The sequence below is a fragment of the Dicentrarchus labrax genome, unplaced genomic scaffold (assembly GCF_905237075.1).
Source record: "Dicentrarchus labrax unplaced genomic scaffold, dlabrax2021, whole genome shotgun sequence".
NCBI lineage: Eukaryota > Metazoa > Chordata > Actinopteri > Moronidae > Dicentrarchus > Dicentrarchus labrax.
Genome location: NW_026136711.1, coordinates 22,297,037 through 22,321,847, shown reverse-complemented (window position 1 = coordinate 22,321,847; position 24,811 = coordinate 22,297,037). Strand labels below are relative to the sequence as shown.

General features: G+C 38.9%; 3 protein-coding genes across 3 annotated transcripts; 2 read left to right on the top strand and 1 right to left on the bottom strand.

Annotated features, from left to right (window-relative positions):
* On the top strand, positions 1–7,721 carry arl8ba (ADP-ribosylation factor-like 8Ba). Its single transcript, XM_051414210.1, has 7 exons — positions 1–244; positions 2,857–2,937; positions 3,027–3,100; positions 3,260–3,353; positions 3,563–3,630; positions 4,459–4,529; positions 6,749–7,721. The coding sequence occupies exons 1-7, from the start codon at positions 122–124 to the stop codon at positions 6,796–6,798; spliced, it is 561 nt and encodes a 186-aa protein (XP_051270170.1). The 5' UTR covers positions 1–121; the 3' UTR covers positions 6,799–7,721.
* Positions 7,722–10,919: 3,198 nt separating this feature from the next.
* edem1 (ER degradation enhancer, mannosidase alpha-like 1) lies at positions 10,920–19,154 on the top strand. Its single transcript, XM_051414191.1, has 12 exons — positions 10,920–11,540; positions 13,361–13,433; positions 14,392–14,495; positions 15,173–15,344; positions 15,446–15,629; positions 15,739–15,913; positions 16,312–16,432; positions 16,521–16,691; positions 16,792–16,865; positions 16,954–17,050; positions 17,736–17,915; positions 18,041–19,154. The coding sequence occupies exons 1-12, from the start codon at positions 11,071–11,073 to the stop codon at positions 18,128–18,130; spliced, it is 1,911 nt and encodes a 636-aa protein (XP_051270151.1). The 5' UTR covers positions 10,920–11,070; the 3' UTR covers positions 18,131–19,154.
* Positions 19,155–20,255: 1,101 nt separating this feature from the next.
* On the bottom strand, positions 20,256–23,990 carry gnat1 (guanine nucleotide binding protein (G protein), alpha transducing activity polypeptide 1). Its single transcript, XM_051414204.1, has 9 exons — positions 23,718–23,990; positions 22,683–22,725; positions 22,456–22,597; positions 22,189–22,346; positions 21,977–22,105; positions 21,738–21,867; positions 21,495–21,648; positions 21,188–21,404; positions 20,256–21,099 (listed from the first exon to the last, which is right to left on the bottom strand). The coding sequence occupies exons 1-8, from the start codon at positions 23,821–23,823 to the stop codon at positions 21,214–21,216; spliced, it is 1,053 nt and encodes a 350-aa protein (XP_051270164.1). The 5' UTR covers positions 23,824–23,990; the 3' UTR covers positions 20,256–21,099; positions 21,188–21,213.
* Between the last annotated feature and the right edge of the window lie 821 nt (positions 23,991–24,811).

Here is a 24,811-nt window from a genome sequence, read left to right as displayed (position 1 = left end):
ACACTGATCATATGACAGCTGCCTGCGTCCCACACTTCCCTTCCCCGCTGGAAAAACGCCACATCTGACAGGGAGGGAGAAACAGAAACAACCACGGGGGAGCTTGAACACCGACCTCAAGATGCTGGCACTAATAAACCGGCTTTTGGACTGGTTCAGGTCTCTGTTTTGGAAGGAGGAGATGGAGCTGACGCTGGTCGGCCTCCAGTACTCGGGAAAAACAACATTTGTAAACGTGATCGCTGTAAGTCTTCAGCTGCTAGCCAACCTTGCTAGGGGCAGTGCTAATACCATAAGCGCTAATAATGGGATAACTAGAGCTAGGTTTGTACAACAGCTCTCTGGTTGTCGGGTCCTAAAAACGGTGTGATTTTTACCCTGTCGGGAGGGAAGCATCCATAGAAACAAAATCTGAAAGTGAGTCAGGTAGTTGTTCTTGTGTGTGTGTGTGTGTGTCAACAAGCCAGCTGAGCTAACTCGTTTGCTCCTAATCTGCCAGTAGCTTTTAAATGTGTTGTGATTGTTTAGCATGCTCAACTCCAGTAGGGGTACATACATTGGCTCTGTTGTGACTCAAGATTTGCTCACTTTTCACACTGTGGGCTCTCTTTTACTCTGAGTTCAAAGCTGTCAGCTGTCTGTCAGCCTCCAGGAAATTAACTGAAAAGAAAAACATGCTGACCATTATAGCAGCTGCACATTACAACACTGTGTCTGCTTTTGTAACAGGTCTCCTGCAACAAGTTGAAACTGACCTCAACTCCAAAGCAGCAAAGATGTTAAATTGCAGTCAATAGACACTGGGTTACAGACATATTTAGACAAATAAAACCTGTGTTTAAAGCTATTAAGTGTTGATATCTGAATGCATGTGGCAGAAAACAGCTTCCTTCAACACACCAACAAAAGGGACTAGAGTAACTAGTTTCTAAGCATTGTTCAGTTAAATGGAGGATGTAACTGAAACAGCAGTTAATGCTTTCTGTAGCTATCTGACACAACTGAAATGATGCAAATGATCCAGACATTTTATCTTCTGCGTCTGTTCTGTTTGCAGGCCGTTTCTCTTGTGCAACTGTTTGCAGGGGTTTCTTAAAACTGGTGTTTCTCATGGAGCAATGTTTTTTTTGTTGGCTAATTACTAGACAGCAGCAGAATTTTTAGCAGCATATTGTTAAAAACCTTTTTGCCCTCATGCATCTTACTCCATCGGCTCTCTCTGATGAACAATCAAACATTTTACTGTGCATCCTTTGGTGTGCAGTGAGGGAGAATACCCTTGCATCCTAATAATGATAGCTAAAACTTGGAGCGATCAAAGTCTGCAGATAATTAATAAGCTCAGAGGAAGAGACGTGAAGGAAGTCTTTGCACCCGAGATATGGATCAAACATTTTTTAGGCCTTTGCCTCTCACAAAACCCTTGAGACTGTGGCTGTCTGTCTTATTTTGATCTGTGAGATTGACAATCTGTATATCTTTCTGTGCGTTCAAGTGTTGTTTAAAAAAACCTTTTTAAAGTGGATTGACATTTGCAACACATCTCTCACAGCTTAAACAGTGAATTGATTAGTAAATTAATGGTAACTAATTACTACAACTATTGTTTTAATCAATTAATTGGGAAAGTTATGTTTCAACATTCAATGGTCTCTGCTTCTTTTTTTTAATCTTTGTAAACTTTTGATGATGACTGAAGGCGTCACCTTGGGCTTTAGGAAACTGTGTCGGCCACTATTACATATTTTAGGCATTTGTCTTGTTTAGGCCGAATAACTGATTCATTAATTGATAATAAAACACGCAGAAATATGCACACTCTATTAAGAAACTGGTCCAACTTTTTCCAGGCAGAATGACTTACTATTGATGTAAGAAAGTTTTGTTGAGGAGAAAACAAACCGCCAGTGCATATTTTACTATATATTTAAGTTTAAAAGAAGACAAAGTCTTTACAGACAATTTAATGGATTTCCCTGATATCAGGTAACATGGCTGGTTTGTGAGGAGGAAGTTGGGTTTGAAACATTACTCTGATCCTTCCTTTAAACTGAAGAGAGTCAGCCAGCTAGTAAAAAGAGCGAGCGGTAGTTGTAGTGGGGGTGGTTCCTCCTTCCTCAGTCATAAGACTGCACTCGTTTCCACTTAGCTTCGTCAGGTGACTCTGTCAAGTCATGTGCTGTGAAGTGTGTGCGTACAGCAGACAATGCATGCTCAAAGGAGGGTGGGGAGAAGGAATATAAACAGCTTGGTTGTGAGTTTTGATGTTAAAGGGGAACGCCACTGATTCTGATTCCATCTGATGTGGCTTTTTCTTCTGACTTCAGTTCACATAAATGAGCAATATACAAAAGTCTGAAAATGGGGGGGAGGCGGATACAGTATTTGGCTTGTTTGTTGTTTTTTTCACAGGTTTGGACATAGTTACACATAAACTAGATTTTTAGTGTCAGAAATTGCAGACTATTTAAACCTTAAATACTGTGTAATGAGCAGTATTAGACTTCTTTTATTAATAAAAGTATGTAAAAGTGTAGTAGTACAAGAGATCCTATGGAGTATGTCATAGTTATACTACATTTTTTTCTTGTTGTACTCATGACTGTGTTCTTATAGGAAACTTCCTTTATATTGTAATATATAATATATATATGTAATATGGATGGAACATGCCTGATTAAAATGTGTGTGTGAAGTGGCTATATTCTACTTTATTATACCTTATTAATTAATTGCATACGTGTGTGTATATGCCCGTCCGACCCTGCACACATTCTCTACAGTAAATCGATATTTTCAGTCAAAAGTCACACAGTTTTATAAGAAGATGACTTATATTTGTGTCTTTCCTTTCAGTCTGGACATTTCAGTGAAGACATGATCCCTACAGTCGGGTTCAATATGAGGAAGGTCTCCAAAGGAAACGTCACCATCAAAGTATGTCGACTGTAACTAGGAGTTATTGAGCATTGTTAATGACATTTGAAACATGAATATCATGGGATGATGTGCCCTTAATTCTGTAGATCTGGGATATAGGAGGGCAGCCAAGGTTCAGGAGCATGTGGGAGCGCTACTGTCGGGGAGTTAATGCAATCGTGTGAGTATGTCCGGGTCAGTTTTGATTCTCAAGTTTGTATGAAAAAGAAATGAGAATACATTTAACAAGCACTTGGGGTTGAATTAGCCATACGGTAAATGTATGTGAAACACATTTTACTAATTGTTTCGGGGGTTGTTTCTGTGTTGTCATTTGTAGGTACATGGTTGACGCAGCAGATCGAGAAAAGGTTGAAGCTTCCAGAAACGAGCTTCATAATTTATTAGACAAACCTCAGTTGCAAGGAATTCCTGTAAGTTTCTACTTAAAACAGTTTTAAGATTTGTGTGATTTCTGGACCAGACACGCAAAACGTGTGTGTGTGTGTGTGTGTGTGTGTGTGTGTGTGTGTGTGTGTGTGTGTGTGTGTGTGTGTGTGTGTGTGTGTGTGTGTGTGTGTGTGTGAATTCTGTTAATGACTAAGTGCTGCAGTGGCAGACTTAAAATGTAATGTATTTTTAGGTTTTGGTACTCGGTAACAAAAGGGATCTTCCCACTGCTCTAGATGAAAAGCAGCTCATTGAGAAAATGTGAGTATGAAAAATGGTGGAAATACCTTTAATGTATTTAATTTGAAGTTTTAAGTTCTGTCATTTGTTAAGTACAACAATGCACTGCTAATTATTTCTGTCATGAAAATGGCTGTATTTATTCTTATTTAGAGTTTTACTGGAACAAAAAAGTGGAATTTAATTTCAGAATATTATTAAAATCTGACTGGTCTGTATATATTTCCAATGGGGTTTTCAAAACCTCCCCCCAGACAAAACATGGAAACAGGCGCCCCTTAAGCCCCCCTTAAATAAATCAGACTTTGTTTGCTTGCTTAGTTTTCCTCAATCCCTGAATGCCTATGGGATCATGCTTATCTTATTTGATCCCATTGACACTCAACAATTGAGCCAAGATAGCCTTATATTGCTGTTTGACATAACTTTAGACTACACCAAATGCATAAATAAGGGCTGTCCTATTAGCATTTATTAGTTTCTGACTCTGGAAGGTGGGAAAAACTACTATTGCAAAACTACTGTATCTCTGAACTGTCTCTTTAACCAAAGCACACACATCTTCTATGTGATCTCATTTTGAAAACTAATGTAATAACTAATATCACGTGCACATCCCCCTTTTCTCTTTGATTTATTTGATTTGTTAAAACTGTGTTAAGCGGTAGTTTACTGTAAGGAAGTGGCTCCCTCTGCTGTCAAATGAGAAAGGTGCTCAGAGTTGAGCTAAGACCTTAAACTGTGTCGCACAGGCTGCAGATGAATGACATTGATGATCAGTCTGAATGCATGCTTATGTATATATATATATATATATTTATTTGTCCATGCACTTTTTTCCCTTCAAAGGAACCTGGCGGCTATTCAGGACAGAGAGATATGCTGCTACTCAATTTCCTGCAAAGAGAAAGACAACATCGGTGAGTTGCAGTTAATGACTGCAGTAATAGACGCTTTGGCTCAATTATTATAATTTTTTTTATGCAATTCAAATCTCTGAACAATTAGATTGTTGTTGCGTGTTCGTGAAGCACTTTGTCACTGTGTGTTTTAAAAAGTGCTATATAAATAAAGCTTTACTTACTTAGAATTTGCACCACTTTCATCATTTAAGCCATCACATGCAAAATTATCCATTCAGTTATCAAAATCTGTCAGAAATACATGTATATTCCATAAATATCTATGACATGAAATGTTTGTGATGTCTGCTATATTGGTAATGAACTAAAACAGGATCCTGACACTCACAGAGAAATATCTTCTTGTTTCTCGAGGGAAAACAAACACATTTGAGCTCTAAGCCATCATCAGTGTAGTGCAGTCAGTAAAAAGGGCAATTTATTGATGTGGTTTAAAACACAATCAGCAAACAGTATGATTGCATGATCAAATACATCTGTGAATGAGCCGCCCATAAGCAGCCTCTCGTAATGAAAAAGGTGTGACCACAGACATGAAAATAATGAGCTGTGACATTATGTGAAAATGTTAGTATGACTGCCCAGAAATGCATAGCAACAAAAAGAGCTATACAATCCCGATTAACCGACTTACATGAAGCTATAGATAAAGACAATTGTATAATATTGAGAAAAACCTTAATTATGAATTACATGGTATATGACCTCAAGTGAGGAAAAGTATAATACCCTTGTCTATGCTTCATACTATACAAAATACACTGATACGTGCTCTATATAAAATAAACCAGACAGGCAGAGGGTAATGAGTTGAAAGATCAAAGGCTAACTTTCTGTTTACAGTACATGTAACACATTGCTACACAAATAAATGTACTGTATACATGCGTATGTTCATAGCCTTTTTCTGTCTACTTCAGTATTGTACAGTATTAACTTACCTACAGTTGAAATCTGAGTCTAAAAAGCTCAGTGCGATACACAATAGCATTCAGCTAGACTGACATTCTTCTTCTTCTCAAAAACCATGGTGGACAAAACATCGAAACATTTTGATGAGTTCGGCTCACACAATGATAAAAACATTGTTTCATTTTGGTGGTATTGGCCAATTTACTGACACAACAGTTGTGACAATTGAACTTACAGTTTATTACTGTTTCAAATAATGAGCCAAAGCAAATGAAAGAAACTGTATATCAAGAGCCTAATTGCACACAGTTTATATTTTACTCACAATTACTCAAATCTCTGTAAACAGTCTTGTGTTACTGTCCAGCCCTGAAAATCCAGATGATGGAAGAGATGGTCGCATAATAATAAACTTAAAGGGCTATTCCACCGATATTACATATGAAATTTACTCTTTATGAGTACTACTCACCCTATGAGTACAGTTGTATAATTTCTGTGGCTCGGGAGGAGTTGACTTAAAAATAATCCTGGTGATGTAATGAAAGACGTAATTAAGTTGTATTATGGGAATTGTAGGTTTCAGTGTTTTTTAAGCTCCACTGATTAGAGAAAGTCAGGATATCTCTCTGCTGCTTAGATTCTGACCATGTGAGTCTCAAAACTTTATGGTGCAATACAAAATCATTGTAGTGTCCTTTTAAAAAAAAACAGCAGCAGGTGATCCACGTTTTTTTGGGGCTAAATGCAGCCTGAGAAGATAAATGCAGGGAATGGTTGGGCCTGAAAATGTATTCCGAACTCCTTTTCTGTCAGTCTCTGTAAATAATTTTATAAGGAGTACGGTCTAGACCTGCTCTTTTTATAAAGTGTCCTGAGATAACTTCTGTTATGATTTGTTTCTATAAAAATAAAATTGAAATAAAAGTTGGTTAGTACATTACAATGCAGTAATGTCCACATTTATTTAATTATTTTTAACTTGATTCATTTATTTTACTTTACCATTGTATTTTACCTTAGTTATAGCAAGCACAATAACAGATTTTTTTTTTTTTGTTTGTTTAAGAACAGAGTTTCCTTGTGTCACTTCTGACCCCAAACCTCCACTCTTGTCTTAACCTGCAGTATAAGTGAGGGCAATCATTATGGAAAGCACCAAACATGATTATAGTGTTTGAATGGGGTTCTGTGTAGCTCAATCTGTAGGATGTATTGTATCATATGTTGCGTTGCAAGTGAGTTAGGAATGCCTGAATCATAAACTGATTCTCAGACTGACTCGGCCGTTTCATTGATTCCAGATATCACACTTCAGTGGCTCATCCAGCACTCAAAATCCAGGAGGAGCTGAAAATGCACGAGTTGTTTCCCAGCTGTGTTTGCCATGTTACTGTCATGCCACAACCCAATCACTCTGCTGCGTCGATGTTCAGTCTTCAACACACATGCTGCACTGTTCTGCTCGTTTCACACAAGTTCCTTTTCTCCCCCTTTTCACCTTGTGATTCTTTCACAAACCCTGAGAATGCACTACTAAAAATGTGATTCTGAAATTTAAGGAATGCAATTGGCATTATTCTGTACGTCCTGCAAAGCTGTTTCCTTTAACTTGGAGTAAGAACCTAATTTATCTATCTTCTTTTTACCATTTAGGCATTAACCGGTTGATCATACCCAGTGGTTTAAAACACTAATCTTGGGTATACAACAACACCCTTCTTAAGTGAGGGCTGAATTTGTCAAACAGGCCTCACATAACAAAAAACAAGTTCTTCACACAGTCAGATATGATGCCTGAAGATGGATGAAGTGGACATCCAGGTTTTCCCGTTTCTGTAGAGCTCCACCCTGTGATTGTCTTCATTGGGTGTCACCTTTCGCTCCATCAGGTTTTCTTTTTACGAGGAGTCCATTGTTTTAGAAAATTGTGCATTTAAGCAAGTTAATTGAAACAGGTCTGTACAAATATCAAGCTAGTATGATTTTTACTGATGTGAGATGTGCGTGTATGAATATATAATTCTATTTAAAGTCTGAATGTACTAGAAGTAAAGCTGTACGGGATTGTGTGGTTCATATTGGCCTCTGTTTGTAAGTAGTCTCAGTGGAATGATGTTCTTTGTGCTGCCTTGAGGCTGAGAGAGCGGCAGAATTCAAAGTGCCTTGTGCAATGTCTCTCACCTCTGAAGCAAAGCAGCGTGCAAGGTGTGCCTACCTGGGTAGAGTAAAAAAAAAAACCACTTCAAGAAATAAAAAGGCATGCTTTTTAATTTAGACATTGTCCTGTTATTTGTACACCAAATTATGAACCAAATCGTTCTTTAAGTGTATGCACGTGTATGAGAAAGGTTTGGCATGTTACTGAGAAGGTATTTCTTTTATTGTTGCTGGGCTTCTGAGAAGAGTAAGCCTTTTATTTTGAACTGAACTGTCTCTGTGTGGTAAATTTTTAGAGTAAGTCTTCAAATACCCCCACAGTGTGAAAATAAGGACCTTTGCTCAGGTTGATGTTTGTTGGCACAATGCAAAGGATTACCTTATTAGGTCACCTAAATCAGCGGTTCGCTGTGTGGGGGTCCTTGAGGGGGTTCTGAACAAATGTATTGTGTTCAAAGGTTTCACACTTTTCATTGTTAATCTGTCAATACAGTTTAAACAGTTATGTAATAATCAAATCTTATAAGACGAGGGTCCTTGACACCAAAAAGGCTGAGAACCACTGACCTACACTCCATATACTAATAATAGCTGCAACAAAACTTACATGAGAGTCAGTCAAGTTCAGGTTATACACACCCACACAGTCCTGACAACAGTTCTAATCAAGCAAGTGAAAACACTTGTGTAGGTCTACCATGGATCTTTAAATATCCCTTTAAAAATACTAAAATAGTAAAAGAAAATAAAGTTTGATATTTAACTGTACTTCTTGCAAAAAAATCTTGTTTGCGTAAAATATTCATTATACAAGCTATATTTTAGAAGATAGATAGATTTTATTAATCCCCGAAGGGATATTGGGTTGTCATAGAAGCCAGGTACATTTAAATACAATAAAATACAACAATAGAATAAAATACTGAGGTAGAAAAGATAAATAGATAGATAAGGTGCAAAGAAGTTGTAGTTGCAAGATGGTGGTAAGAGTACTGATGATACGAAGGTAGTGTTATTGTTAACAGTATATAATAATAATAATGATATGTGTATATATAATATGTACATATATATATATACAAGATATACGATATATAGCACATGTATTATAGATACTTGACTATACAAGAAAGATATACATACAATAAATAATATATATTGTAATATAATAATAATAATAATAATAATATAATTATTATTAATATAATAATAATATATTGTATAAATATGATATATAATATCAACATGGTTTATATTAACACATATCACATATGATATGAAGTATATGTTCCCCAGGTAGATTTAGTCCAGTTTTGTAATTGTGGCTCTGACAGAGGAAGATGAGTTATAGAGTCTTATAACAGTGGGGAGGAACGATTTTCTGTATCGTTCCTTAGAGCAGCGTGGTTGAATGAGTCTGTTGCTGAAGCTGCTCTTTAGCTTGTCCAGTGTTGTGTGGAGGGGGTGAGAGGGATTGTCCATGATTGCCAGCAGTTTTGCCAACATCCTCTCCTCCATCACCCACTCCAGGGTGACAAGCTTAGAAACAACAACTTACTCAGCCTTTTTAATGAGTTTGTTCAGTCTGTTGGCGTCCTTTGCCTTGATGCCCACAACCCAGGACACCGCAGCAAAGAAGATGGTGCTCGCCACAACAGACTGATAGAACATCTGCAACATCCTGTTGCAGACATTGAAGGAACTGAGCCTCCTCAGGAAGTAAAGCTGGCTCAGGCCCTTCTTGTATATGGCCTCTGAGTTTGTGGACCAGTCCAGTTTGTTGTCCAGTGTGACACCCAAGTACTTATACACCGACACCATATCCACATCTGTCCCACCGATGCTGACAGGAGAGGGCAGGGACTTGTTCCTCCTGAAGTCCACCACCATCTCCTTTGTCTTTGCCACATTCAGCTGCAGGTGGTTCTCCTCACACCACTTCACAAAGCGGTCGACCAGGTCCCTGTACTCAGCCTCCCTCCCACCCTCAACACACCCCACAATAGCTGTGTCATCAGAGAATTTCTGAAGATGACACGACTCAGTGCAGTACTTAAAGTCTGCAGTGTAGGGGAGACAGTACAGTTCCCTGGGGGGCCCCGATGTTACTAATCAGACGGTCAGACACACAGTTCTTTAATCCCACAAACTGTGGTCTGCCCGTCAGATAGTCATCGACCCATGTGATGAGGGGATCACCCACCTGTGTGTTCTCCAGGTTGGCCTTCGGCAGTCTGGTTGTATGCAGATGAAGTTGCATCACTTAATTTGTGTTTTGCCTTTATAACCCCAATATGCAAAGTGATAGCAATAGTAGTACCAATGTAAAGATAAGAGCAGGGCAGCAGAAAGATAGAAGTAGTGTATTATGAAAATACAAAATTAGAGTTACTAAGACTTATTACTTCGTGGTTTGGTGGCCTCAGGTAAAAAAAACAAATATTTTTCTTATGATCAGCATTAAAATCACAGGTGTAATTGATAACATTAAATGTTCAGTTTAGGTGAGCTAGTTCTAGGATCCTCATGTTATCCATGATCTTTAATGAAATTTGCATCACACTTTACCTACAGTGAAAAGTGAAAAAAAGTCTATATTATGTAACTGAGGTGGTAAGCCACATTGTGATTAGTCAGTAGATTTGTGTCACACTAATTCAATATATGGCATTTGCTCTTTTACCCTATGGTTAATGTTTTCTTTTATAAAAATGTATCACTTTTTGTGCTGCGGTGGTGCCCTTCTGCTGTAGATCTCTGTGGGAAGATCTCATTTTGGTTGGTAATCTGTTTATAAATATATTTCTCACAGTCAGGTTTTTTTTTTTTAACAAGGTTATTCAATATTTATTTGTGAAAAATAATTTTTTCCAGAAGAAGGTCACAACCACCCACAAGGTTTTCGTTATTGGATAGGCTAATAACCTGTTTATACAGCTTTAGTACATTATTCATTAGCCACCAATAAAGCCAACACTTTGGGTCTTATTAGAAAATGCTACAAATATAATAATAATATAATAATAATGCAGATTAAAATATCTACTTGTTACATTGACATGTAGCCGGCAGCCTTTGTCATTTTTAATTTGCTAACCAAAACTTAAACAAAAGATGTTTCAGTTTAAAGCCCTGAACATTTCACTCTTGTGTCCGTTTTCTATTGGAGGAGAAGTTAGATTAAGACACGTCAGAAATGCCACGAAACGCGACCAGGTGATTGACAGCTCCTCGGCCAATCACGAGACGATGGCGCTTCGATTGTTTTAATGACGACACAGGGGACGAGCCAATCACAGCTCTGGATCTTGGAGGGGCGGTTCTGTTGACAGGAAGCGTGTGAGGCGGAATCACTACAACCTCTCTGTGCTTGTAGTTTAGCCTGACAAACAGGATTTCACATTCGTTCACCCCTCGGAGGTGTGTGGACTTAAATTATGCGTTTTAACATCGATCCGGATCAAAGATGCAATGGAGGTCAATAGTAGTTGGTCTGGTCGTATTGAGACTCTCCCTCAGCTGTGTGCTGTGGCTAGCCTTCGGACTCGGACCCAGCGTTAGCTGGGGGTTCAACTTCCACCTGGGTTTCAGTTTGCACAAATTAGACTTGTTATTCAGAGAGGAGAGAGGGACCGACCCGAGGGGCAGCTCGTGGTCTCAACGAATACACGGGCAGAGATATGAAGAGACGGCGAGCACCTGTGCGAAGGTGGAAGAGGAGTCCCTCAAGAGATCCTACCTGAGCTTCTTCGATGGCAACAAGGACGAGTACGTCCGCAGATACCGCACCTTCCCGGACACACTCAAAGCCAAAATGAAGGACATGGCCAAAGAAATGTTCTATTTCGGATATGACAATTACATGAAATATGCCTTTCCCGAGGACGAGCTGAATCCCATTGACTGTGAGGGGAGGGGACCAGACGTGCTAAACCCGTGAGTCATTCAAAGCTGTCCTGACTGGCAGGCACCTACTGGACAGACATTTACATCCTAACTGTCCTCTGCACACCGGACTATTTGCATTTAGTTTGTAATCATATTAGCTGGTAGTGTAATCCTGCTGCTCTCAGTGCTGCCCACTGCTGCTCAGTAATGAACACGTTGGGCTTCAGACTGTACAGTAGGTCCCAAACTGGCATCCAGCTATCACTTAAAGGGTCTTTATGGGGGTCCCAGGGGCTTTATGACACATTAAGGAACTGTTAATACTCAAATATTTAATCTAATGAACACAGAAATAAATAAAAATAGGGATGCAGGGTATGGAGCCGATATGATAAACTATAATTACCTTCTTGTCATGGCCGATATCGGTAAGGTAACTGATAATTTCACATTTTTGTATTTTAAAAAGAAGTTCATAACCCGTAGTTTAGGGTGGATAATCACTATTGTTAATAACAATAATACACCAGCAGTTCTGATCCTTCAGATGTTCATTTATTATTAACTTCACAAACATACTTTGGCTTTGATCCCAATTAGTATTGTGTATCTCTAGAAAAAGACATTAGGATTTCAAATAACGATTATTTTATCATCAATTTATCTGCTGATTATTGAATCATTTCATTATTTAGTTTTAAATGTCAGGAAATAATGTAAAATGTCCATCACATTCCCCAGAGCCCTAGGGGACATATTCAAATTGCTTGTTTAGTACGACCCAAGTACTAAACCTAAAAAAAATCAGTGAAAGACAAAAAGAAAGGCGTGTGTGTAATTATAGTGAAAGTCCAGCAAGCTTCAGAGGAAGTTTTTGTAAACCCATTTCAAACAGAATGCTGTTGTAATTCTTGTCTTTCAGGTTTTGGGGATGGTTCAGTCTTTTTGAATTTGTATAGCTGAAAGCTATACCTGTCAATATTATTCCCATGTGCTGAACATTGAAACTGAAAGACTAGAATTACACTACAAAATGCAATCCAATCAAAAGTTTCACTCCCCATACTGTTATTCTAGATTTTCAGGGTCAACTGTTGTCCAGTTTGCGTACAGAGTAAACTGAGAATAAGATGTGAAATAAGATCCTGCTCTCACAGAAGCTAATTTATGTGTCATGTAAAAACAGGTCACCCAAATACCCAAAAAGCCATAGTGGTTATCTAGCCATGCTGGTAGTTATGCTTGTGGCAAGGTTTTAAGATATGACCGCTTTTCCTTTTATGGTGCATAAAGCATCGGAAAATATCACTGGAAGAGCTTTCGATTCACAAAAGTGAGCACCCCAAGATGATAAATGCTGTTCCATCGTTAGATGCACATTTTCAGTTAAATATGTATCTAATATTGTCATGTGATTGATTTAAAAAAACATTCTTTATTATCTGCAGCTGCGGACTCAACAATGTTATCCATCAACATTTCTTCACTCACATAGCAGAAACAGAGCTTTCGAAATTTCAAATGTCTTCAGTTGGAACTAATCATTTCATCGTCATTCATGATTCATTTCCTGCTGTTCCATGTCGTACTTAATAATATATTTAATATTTTTGGGTTTCACTGAGTCAATAATCTGCAGATGTTTCGATAATGAAAATAATGCTGTACTGATAATAATCTTGTAATGAGGGAGAACAACCACACTTTGTGGCGTAATATCAGAAAGTTTAGTGTGCTGTGTTGTGTTGCCGTTTCATTCAGACACTCCACTTTGTGATGTGAAATATGCTCCCTGTTTTGTGATCTGTTGATAATTTCTCCCCCTTTTTGCACAACACCACTGAGTCCGTTTCCCTGTTTCATTTCAGGTCAAACATCAACATAAACGATGTTCTGGGGAACTATTCCCTTACACTGATTGACACCTTAGACACCCTACTGGTAAGTTGTATCTCCATTACTGTGTCTTTATGTTAGACAATGCACTGCAGACTGAGCACAGTTTTCAGTTTTCATTGCTCTTATAGAGATAAAGTTGGAAATTAGAATCTGTGCAGGCAGTGGTAGAAACCTCACATGCTTGCTTACACACACACACACACACACACACACACACACACACACACACACACACACACACACACACACACACACACACACAAAATAAATCATAGAGAGAAACCAGTGTTGCCACTGCCAACTGGCTGACACTAGCAGAACTTCCATGGTGGACCAGAAGGAGTTATTGAAACAAAGTTATTAAACTATATTCATTATGTGGAATGAAACAAAAATAACTTAAATTTCAGACAATGGTTGTTAAGTCTGGGACACAAATTAGAATTTGGGACAGTTGTGGGAGACTGAGGGTTTTAGGTTTGAGCCCTGTGTTCACCTTCTGTTTAGTATTGACATTTGGCAATATATTAACTTTAAGCAGAGGTTTTTACATTGTCCTAACATCACTTTTGTTCTCCATTCAGTAGCACAGTGGTTTGCACTTCCTGTGTTGTAAGTTGTGTGTTTTCTACCTCAACCAAAACTTCCCCTGACACGGAGTCAGATGGAGCAGAGTCTCTACTGCCTGTAGGTACAAGTGTTACTGTGTTTAAACCCAAGGTGTCTCTTTGTCCTGTGCTCATATCCAGAATCCATAATCCTAAACAGGATCCTGGATTAGAAAATATTGCCAAAATATTTTCGGTGAGAGTTATTTAGTGCACTGGACTCTTTTATGAAGTTATAACTAGATGGTTTAGAGTTTATTTTCAATAGTTGCCATCTATAATGATAAAAATAGAATTTGAGCAAAATACCTGTGAGCCACTCAGTAGTTATGTGACCAAAGACGCTTGTTGATACGGTATACTGAAGTTATATAATGTGGTGTTCTCTGCAGGTGCTCGGCAATGTGACAGAGTTCCAGAGAGCTGTCAAGCTGGTTATAGATACTGTGTCTTTTGACAAAGACTCAACTGTGCAAGTTTTTGAGGCAAACATCAGGTACAAATGTTGCTACTATTTCATGTATTTGATATTCATTTGAGTTGACGACATTCTCAGAACTCTTAACAATTTCAGATTTCAAGAAACAAATCTTGTCAAACACTCCAGAGAACTGCTTCATCTGTCTTATATCGATCTCGAATTTTTTTTTTTTTTACTTTCTTAATATTCAGCTGCACTCAATTAGCTTACAGTATGTATATAATTGATTTAATTTACTTTAAAAAGTAAAGCAGGCACTCTGAAAACAACCCATCAGTTTTGCACTTGATCAAGTTTAATTGTGAAAGTCAGAATCTTGAATGTGATCATGATTACTTCTGTAGCGCTTAATAGGACTTTTAAATTCTGTTTGAAATTATTTTAAAAAATTAAGACCTTTTTCACAGCAGCCATTTTGACAGGTGTTACCAGTGTTACTAATTAAAGTTGCATTCAGGTCACAGTCAGGGTGCTGCTGATGTGCATGCTGGCCCATCGGAAAGGCTCTGCTACACTAAATAACAGAGCCGTAATTGGTAACATTGGTAACACTGGTGTTTACCCTACTATTTCGTGTCAAAATGGCTGCTGTGAAAAATGATAAACAATTTGACATGTGAGTTACCATAGGTAAACAGATGTCATGATACTGATATTAATCTGTTTCTGTGTGGAACTCCTTTTCTCTGAAGAATTTTGGGAGGCCTTATCTCATCTCACATCCTGCTGACGGACCCAAAACATCCTTTTGGCAAGGTGGGCTTTGAAGGTTACGATAACGAGCTGCTTCACTTGGCTCATGACTTGGCTGTCCGCTTGCTGCCAGCCTTTGAGAACACCAGCACGGGCATTCCTTACCCCAGGGTGAGTGAGACTGTTGTGACGATGAAGATGCCAACTAATATACATTTCATAAAGACTGAAATGTCACTCAGCATTTTTATTGATTTGTATCTTAAATGCAGGTGAACCTGAAGACGGGGGTTCCTCCTGATAGCATCAATGAGACTTGTACTGCAGGAGCTGGGTCCTTGCTGGTGGAGTTTGGGATTTTGAGCCGCTTGATTGGAGATTCCACGTTTGAGTGGGTCGCCAGACGAGCTGTCAGAGCTCTGTGGAGCCTTAGGAGCAACGAAACCGGCCTGTTAGGTACGCACAGCTTTTAATGTAAACTTTTACTCAGAATGGTAAGTCTACGACATGTAAATATGATGTCTGCGGTCATCATAAACTTTACTTTCTCTCTGTAATTCTTTAGGGAATGTAGTTAATATCCAAACCGGCCAGTGGGTTGGCAAGCAGAGCGGTCTGGGAGCTGGTATGGACTCCTTCTATGAGTATTTGCTCAAATCATACATCCTGTTTGGTGAAAAAGAGGACTACAAGATGTTCCAAGCTGCTTATGAAAGCATTCAGAATCACATGAGAAGAGGGTGAGTCCCGCACTGAAAGAATGTGACACTGGAGCTTATGTGAAAGTAACAGTGTGTGTTGGCGGCATAAGGAAGATTCACGCAAGGTTGCACCTGAAACGAGAAACTTTTGCTGCCATGTAAATGAGTCTATGCCTGAGATTGGCAACACACAGAGGAAATGAAACTGCTGACAGTTTTCAGTATTCTTTTTCTTACTGAAGGTGGAAAGGAGATGTGGAAAGTTGAATTCTGACACTTGTGGCGGTCACGAGATGTCTGACAGGACATCTGCATTCACACAGAGCCACACAGTAACACATTCTTCCTCCTCAGCAACTGCTGATAATAGGGACATAACTAACTGAGAGAGTAGTATGACATATTGTGAAACCTCCTCTGCCTCTGTGTTTTTCCAGGAGAGAGTCATGTAATGAAGGAGAGGGTGACCCACCTCTCTATGTTAATGTGAACATGTTCAGCGGTGAGATAATGAACACCTGGATTGACTCCCTTCAGGCCTTTTTTCCTGGGCTGCAGGTTAGATTTTGCACTTTAAGCTTTGACACATGAGGTGAAATCTGTGTTGTGTTTAACTAAAAGTAGGCGGTTCCACTCTGTATACTAGGTGCTGAATGGTGATGTAGATAATGCAATTTGCCTGCACGCCTTCTACTATGCCATCTGGAAGCGCTTCGGGGCTTTGCCAGAGAGATACAACTGGCAGCTGCAGGCTCCCGATGTGCTCTTCTACCCTTTAAGACCTGAGCTGGTGGAGTCTACATATCTGCTGTACCAGGTAACAGTTCTGATCTGTCGTAACGCAGCATTGGTGTTGGTGGTTTGTTGTATGCTATCTTTTACTCATGGGGTCTTTTCTTCTTCTTCACTTCCCACAGGCGACCAAAAATCCTTTCTATTTGCACGTTGGAATGGATATTCTTCAGAGCCTTGAGAAAAATGCCAAAGTCAGGTGCGGATTATACAGTATTGTGCTTTTTTGGGGGGAGTTTTACGATACTTGGATATGTCTACTTTAAGCCGAGCTGTGTCATTTGCAGATGTGGGTATGCCACTCTCCACCATGTTGTGGACAAATCCAAAGAAGATCGTATGGAGAGCTTCTTCCTCAGTGAGACATGCAAATACCTTTATCTGGTAAGCTATGACCTGAGCATATCAGAGATAAAGCTTTATTGTATATTTTTATTTATTCAGTTTACCAGGAAGTCCCATTGATATCAAAAATCTCTTTTACAAGAGAGACCTGGCCAAGGTAGCAGCCGTATTAATGTTATATATTAATGTGACCTCATGATTTGAGAGCATAACGTGATACAAGCTATTGTAGTAGACTAACTGTTGTATTCTCCTGGATTTAATCTTAGAGCCTGAAGTGCAGTTAACTGGTACAATTTATTAAACTAGACTATTGTAGCTGAGCATAAGTTCATTATAACCTTTTCCTAAATTCTTATATTTTAAATTATTGTTACAATTAATATATTTTTTTTAGAATAGATTAAGTTTTTTTCAATCAATGGATTAACTGATTAACTAATTAACTGAGCTCAAGGTAGCATCCTAAAATTGCTTGATTTGTTGCAAACCCATAGATACTTAATATTTATTTTAATTTTTAACAAACAGTATTAACAATATAAAACAGATAAATTACTGAAATCATAAATTAATTATTATTATAATATCTATAATAAACACTATTGATTATCTTCTGAATGTTGTCCCAATATTAATACCGAGGTAACCTCGTTTTTGATTTTGTTGGTGTCACCCAGCCATTGTCAAAAAGAAATTCAGACATTTCTCTGTTGCATTGCAGCTGTTTGATGAGGACAACCCGCTTCACAAATCTGATAACAAGTACATCTTCACCACAGAGGGCCACGTTGTGCCTATAGACAAGCTCTTCAGGGAGAAACAGTGGAATGACTTGTTTCCTTGTGAAGAGGGAGTGCTGACAGAAAGTGAGCCAAACAACCGGCTTAGCAACATCAGCAATGTAAGACCCAGTCCACCTCACTGTTTACAGTGTCATATGTAACATTACCTTTCTTAAAAAAAACACACTTTCTTAAAACACAATGCTATGATGAATTATTTGTTCCTATTTCTCTCATTCTGCAGTGCAACAGGATCTCAGAGGAGCAGCGGTACTCTCTGCCACTAAAGAGCGCCTACATGAGGCAGATCGATCACATGGTGGGACTTTACTGAGTTAAGAGGACGCATGTGGTGACACTGGCAAGAACAAGCCTTTAGCACACACGCCCTCGGGTGCAGATGCAGTGAGATTAAAAAGGATGCCCTGTTGGTCAGAATCCTCGTCCCGTCTGTTCTGCTGCTGAGGAAACTGACATGAAGGCAGAACCTGAGAAAGCAACTTTATCACTTGCTGCATTAAGTACAAGGCGAACAATCTTTCTCCTGCAAAATGAGGAGGTTGTGTAAGTGGTTTTAAAATTACTATATGGAGCAAAAAATGTTGGTGTGTGTGTGTCTGTGTGTGTGTCTGTGTGTGTGTGTGTGTGTGTGTGTGTGTGTGTGTCTGTGTGTGTGTCTGTGTGTGTGTGTTTGAAATTACAGCTGAGCTGTGAATCATAATATTGTGTTTATGGGAACAGTGCCATCTAGCCACACATATGTAAAATGCATAGCCTATAAAAACACTCACCTCAAAAAGTATCTCTCTGAACATGATGATTAGTGCCTCTTCTCAGTTTATTCACTTGACTAGTTCTGTGCTTTCACATAAGGGCTGCACATTAACAGATAACGGCAGTGAGAGAGGTTAAGGGTGACTCTTGCTGTTTTTAAAGTGCCTTCAGTTTTTTCTTCTCCTCTACAGTGCATATTAGTTGTGCATAACATTGTCAAGTATTTTTGGAGCCACTGTTGATATTGCACAATTGGCGTCATTCCATGTGTATACAGTTTTACACCGATTATGACATCCACGTTTTTTTTTTAAGACATGACGAAACAAGCCATAAAATGTATTTTTTAATGTTAATGAGTGAAAATGTGTTTGTTTTCACTATTTTTTTCTGTCCGACGTATTTAGTACACATAGTTTATTCTTGTTTAGAGTAGATGGAAGTTGCCATTTACTGTTTCTCTTTCTGTTTCTCTTAATTGCACATCAACATACCTATTAATTGTCATGTGGTGAGAACTCAGGGTTTAAATGAAAAACAAAAATCAATGAATGCTTTCATAATAAAATTAAACTTTCTTGAAATGTCTTAGGATAGTCTTAACTTTGTTATCTGAGGTCAAAGAATAACTGCACTGAACTAAAGTACAGTTGTACTGTGAATATTCATTGTTGTTCCACGCAGAAAGAAAAAGTGTATGCTGTCCCCTTAACGGTGAGGTTTGATTCATGTACAGCTCACCTGAAGTATATATTCTGTACTGGTTAATCTCTTACCAAACATCCTATGTGAGTGTAGGTAAGTAAAGCTCAGAGCTTCAGGCTGCATGGATCCATTACACCACAACATTGGCATCTTCTTTGGCTTTGGGAGACAGCTGTTCATATTCTAAATTGTTGTCTGAACTGCTCCAGGCCATAGGAATGATATTTCTGAGTTTTCTAACTGGCTAACATCATCCCAACCACTTTGTGCCAGATTACCTTTAAAGGAATAGTTAAACATTATGGGAAATACACAGACAAGATCGATACCACATACCAGTCTGGGTATCTGGTGATTATGATTTGTGAGCAAGACTAGCACGCAGATGGCAAATGTTTGCTCAGAAATTTAAATTGTTGTTCCTGCAGGACTCTTACGCGCATGCACAGGTCAAATGTATGGTGTTAATTCTATTTAATAAAACACATTAAAATTAATTGGATTGTTATTTTGCAAATTTGATGAAAATGGGTCCCAATATTAAGCTGCTGCTAGCAACAGGTTAGCCTAGCTTAGCACAAAGACAAGGGTAGTCAGCCAGTTTGGCTCTGTCCAAAGCTAACAAAATCCACCTACAAGCCCCTCTAAACTCACTAATTAACACGTTATAGCTCCTTTTAATTAATTTGGATTTGATATAATTTGTGAACTTTAGAGGTGCTTATGACTTGAGTTTGGTAAACTAACCCGCTGCTGGCAGTATCTTGCTGTTTACGGTACAGACATGAAAGTGGTATTGATCTTTCCATCTGACTCTCTGAAAGAAAGTGAATCACTGTATTTCCCAAAACTGAAACTATTAATTTAATCTGACTCAAATTAAAGGCAAATGCTGTTCAATCCTAAACGTGACTGGTTTTATAATTCTAGAAGTCATGAAATATTCTGTAAAATTAATAAATGACAGAGTATGAACAAGATATTGCTCTGTTGGTTTTTATTTGTGAAAAGTGGAAAACTACTCAGTTTTCTACAGAAGCTTTAATAGGTTTAGTAAAGGTTTACAGTTATTGGTTACTGTACAAGATAATCGGCTCAAAGGCCTGTAGATTCACTTAACTTTTAGACAAGGATTTTGAATTATATTACATCTACCACTCAACAGTGTTAAAGATCCACATGGTATCGGCCCCACTTCCTGGAAAACATTTTAATTATATACACTGGCCCTCAACTACTGCAAAAAGTAACATTTTCTAACAATTCATTTTGTTTCCTGTTTGAATTGTGTCTCAAACTGTACTGTAGAGTTTCTGCATGTAAAAGCCATTTCTAGCGACAAGTTCTTTTTAAATCTCTAACAAAAGTTGAAGTGCGTCTGCAGGTGGTGAGGCCCTCTTGTTTGCTTTTTGGCTGTATATTGACCAGTTACTGGAGCATAGAGACAATGCATAAGCTTGACATCTATTCACATTAGTACATGTCAGAAGAAATCACTTTATGCTGACAGAAGCGTTTGATGTCTTAACTACAGATTGCATAGCCCTCCCAAAGACGAGGTCAAGAGACTTGAGAGAGAAGTTAGCTTGACTAAAATTCAACTCGTGTGAAATCTGTACAGGATTTTCTGACTTAAGAGCTTTCTTCTGGTCTCAGTTGACCTGAAGTCTTTGGTCAAAGCTACAACTTGGTTTTGAACACAACAAATTACATTTTTATTTTTTGCGTTCGCTGGTTTGAGGATGGCTGTTGGAGGGGATGGTTTTCATCTTCAGTCCTCAGTGAGAAGGGATTTGTGGAATGTGACTGGGCTACAACATCACCCTGTAGAAAAGAAAGAAAAGACACGCTGCTTAATCAGCTGGTCCGCAAATTTGAATCATCGTTACGATACTGTGCAAACTTTACTCACCGTCATTGGGTGTCTCAGCGTGGCTCTTAGAAGAGACCACAATCTTTCAGGTTTTCTTTGATGATGATGTCAGTTACGGCGTCAAACACAAACTTGACGTTCTCTGTGTCTGTGGCACAGGTCATGTGAGAGTAGATTTCTTTGACGTCTCGACGTAAGTTCAGGTCCAAGAACTGCATTTTGATGTAGTGACCAGCATCCTCATAAGTGTTGGGGCCTTAACGAAAATGAAAGGGGCTCATTAGTTAGTTTGTCACTTTTTATCATCCTTAAATGCACTGCAATTTGTGTGTTTTGGTGACCTCACCATCATATTCGGGGAAGCACATGTTGAGATGAGCCTTCTTGATCTTCTCAATGAACACATCTTTCTTGTTAAGGAAGAGTACAATGGAGGTGGCAGCGAAGTAGCGGTGGTTGCAGATACTGTTGAACAAATGCAGACTTTCGTGCATTCGATTCTGAAAGAAAAATGTGCGTTGTCCAAATTTAGTTTTACCAAATCCTTTTTGGATAAGACACAAATAGTGTGAAATAGATGTTATCATACCACTTCATCATCCTCCACCAGCACCATGTCATAGGCGCTCAAAGCTGCAATGAAGATGATACAGGTGACACCTTCGAAACAATGGATCCACTTCTTCCTCTCTGACCTCTGGCCACCCACGTCAAACATTCTGCATGGAAACAGAAGCTTGTTATCTTTATGACTGAAATCCAGCACAGTGGGAGCACTGATCGTGAGTTATTGGTGCAGTCCTCTTGAGAAATGCCACACTGAATCACCTGAAATGGAGATCTTTGAAGGAAAACTGGGTCTCGATGATACCAGTGGTCTTCACTCTTGATCGCAGCACATCCTGCTCAGTGGGCACGTAGCCTGGTTGGACCAGCCGCTCCAAGTCATTCAGGTAGCTGAGGGGAAAATACAATTAATTCAATAACAAACACCAATGTGAGACTTTGCAACAATTTTAAATCTAAGCTGGTTTTCTTACTATCCAGCTGAGTCGTTGAGCTGGTACTCCGAGGCCCTGTCAAAGCAGGCCTGTATGCCGGAGTCCTTCCACAGGCGCAAAATGATGTCTGCCAGCTCTTTAGGCATGGTGCCTTCCTCAATGGTGTCTGCAAGATGCATGAGTTTCCTGGCATCATCCTGCAGGATGGATGCAAGAGGATAGAGGGGGACACATGTTTAGTTCTCAGCTAGAAACCTGAAATGAGTCAACGCAAAACACATTGAAGTCTATCTGAGCTGTTATTACCTGCTGATCAGCGTGGCCAAAACCAATATTGAGTGTGTTCATGGCCTTCACAATAGCCATGATGGACTGCAGGGTGTTGCTGTAGATGATGACAATGAACTCCAAGCATTCTTCAAGTGAGTAACCATCTTTGTGGATAATTCTGAAGAAAGAGTACAGTATTAGTATGTGATTTACAGTCAGAAAGGAATGAGACATTGCTTAGATGCAAAGTCAAATTATCTCACTTCATCTGTTTGACGATAGTGCTTTTTCCTGATTCTCCAGCACCTGTAAAAGAAGAAAAACATGTTAAATGTAGTTATAAATTCATAATAATACATTTGCAATATTTTTAACAACTTTAGAGAAACATGATTTTGTCTTAACAACAGTTTTTGTGGTTTTAGTCATGTTTTGCTTTAATTGATAGGAGACTGAAATTAACTGCAGGTGACCTCGTGGCATTTATCAGAAAGAGGAACCCAACAGGTCATAATACTTCTTACTTCAGGTCTAATCTTGTTCAAAGCTGATGTCAAGGGAAACTTTTCCTGTCCCTGACCTACATTGTCATGAGGAGATGATGAAGCTGAGCGTGAAAAAAATCCGTAACAATCCGACAGACATTCAGAACAGATTACTGTATTACTGTATTGTGTGCTTTTAAATCCAACATTGTTATGTACAATACACAGATATTATGGTATACAGAATGTGTTGGTCCTTAAATTGAAAAATTATTGAAATTAAAACATTTAAAAGTACACATTTTCTATCTCAATCAGCTAACTAAATAGTGCACGTGGTATATTTAGGTTATTGCACTTTAATGCTACAGCCACAGGCCCTATTTGAGATGGGCAGTATGGTATCTGTGTCCTTCAGGGTTAAGCCCTTTGTGTTGAGGACCTGTTGTTTCAGGATTAACAAGGGATTGAGTTGAGTGATTATAAGTGTCTCAGCAATTCAATGACATTAAGCTTTTACCTGACTCAAACATGTTGCTTGTATTCATCACAGTTCATTTAAATTTTTTAAAATGAAGCAGATTTAGCTAGAATTAGGTAATTCAGATAATAACAAACCTCAGTCAACAAGATCTTTTTGTGTTGATAATTTATAAAGTGTATGGAAGATTAAAAAAAAACTTTTTACAAGAGACAACAATTATGTCCCATAGGCAGATAGGGTCTATTTCTCTTGCATGACTTAACATAAAAAATAGCCTCACCAAGGGGCCTTATGGGGCCCTTAAATTTGACCAGCTCAACTGTCTTTACCTAGCAGCAGCAGCTTGACAGTTCTGGCATCCATGTCGGCATCCTCCTTCAGCTTCTTCTCCAGCTCTCTGGAGCGTTTGTCCTCAGCGCTGCCTCCAGCCCCCATCCTACTCTTCCTGGCTTGGGGCCCCTCTGCTCAAAAGCCAAGTGTCAAGAAAAATGGGAGTAGGTCCTAGGTGATCGCCTACTTTCCAACTGGTGCCGTCAACTGCGCAGCTGATGCGTCAACTGCCTGCAGCAAACACTGGAGAATGTTTGAGTATTTTCCTGTCTTAGGAGAGGATTTTGGGCATCCTCTACCCACCTGACTGAGGAGGGCCAATGGAGTGCAAGGACAGGGGTGTTTTAGGGCAGAGCGAAAGGTGTGGGGAGAAGCAGACATACATCAGTGTAGGAGTGATCTAACCTTTAGGGGGACTTTGCTGTGCTCAGCGGAAGATGAACATCGGCTCAAGTGCTTATCTCTCTATGCTGTTCTTAGGTGCCTTTAAAAGAGAAGCACGTAAAGCTAAATTACCTGGTGCTATCGCTGGGAACTCCCAACTAGATTAATCTAATATCAGAACCAAAATAGATATGAAGTCTGATGTGGTCTTAAATGTTTTTGCAACATGTGTTTGCAAAGAGGTCGATTAGGGGGATTAAAACAAAAGAACTCTCTACTCCACACAGAACAACCACAGCAAATGGGGTCACTAAAGTAAATAAGCAGACCCCTCAGCTCCCAGTCCACACATAAAGAAAGACATACTGACATTTCTCATAGGATATAGCAGACTGAAGGGTGAGCTCTGAAGTGCTTACAGAGCTTTGCGGTTTCACCTGACAGATCTCATTGACCTCAATCTGAAGCTGGTTAAGGATCCTAATCTACTCACTTTTAATTATGTATGCACATACAGTATGTGTGTGAGAACATTGCACTGCATTTTCCAACGGCAACATGTGGTTGTCTGGTTGTCTGTTGTAAGCACTCTGAAACCAACATTTATGCAGATAACCAGTGGTAGAATGTAACTAAGTACATTTAGTCAAGTACTGTTCTTAAGTAGAAATTTGAGGTACTTGTTCGGTATTTCCATTTTATGCTGCTT

Coding starts and splice junctions, on each gene's coding strand:
- arl8ba (XM_051414210.1), top strand. CDS start 122: ATGCTGGCACTAATAAACCGGCTTTTGGACTGGTTCAGGTCTCTGTTT. Junction 245..2,856: donor CATTTGTAAACGTGATCGCT/GTAAGTCTTCAG, acceptor CTTTCCTTTCAG/TCTGGACATTTCAGTGAAGA. Junction 3,101..3,259: donor CGGGGAGTTAATGCAATCGT/GTGAGTATGTCC, acceptor TGTCATTTGTAG/GTACATGGTTGACGCAGCAG.
- edem1 (XM_051414191.1), top strand. CDS start 11,071: ATGCAATGGAGGTCAATAGTAGTTGGTCTGGTCGTATTGAGACTCTCC. Junction 11,541..13,360: donor GGACCAGACGTGCTAAACCC/GTGAGTCATTCA, acceptor GTTTCATTTCAG/GTCAAACATCAACATAAACG. Junction 15,914..16,311: donor CAGAATCACATGAGAAGAGG/GTGAGTCCCGCA, acceptor GTGTTTTTCCAG/GAGAGAGTCATGTAATGAAG.
- gnat1 (XM_051414204.1), bottom strand. CDS start 23,823: ATGGGGGCTGGAGGCAGCGCTGAGGACAAACGCTCCAGAGAGCTGGAG. Junction 21,649..21,737: donor TGGTGGAGGATGATGAAGTG/GTATGATAACAT, acceptor TTTTTCTTTCAG/AATCGAATGCACGAAAGTCT. Junction 21,405..21,494: donor GTGCTTCCCCGAATATGATG/GTGAGGTCACCA, acceptor ATTTTCGTTAAG/GCCCCAACACTTATGAGGAT.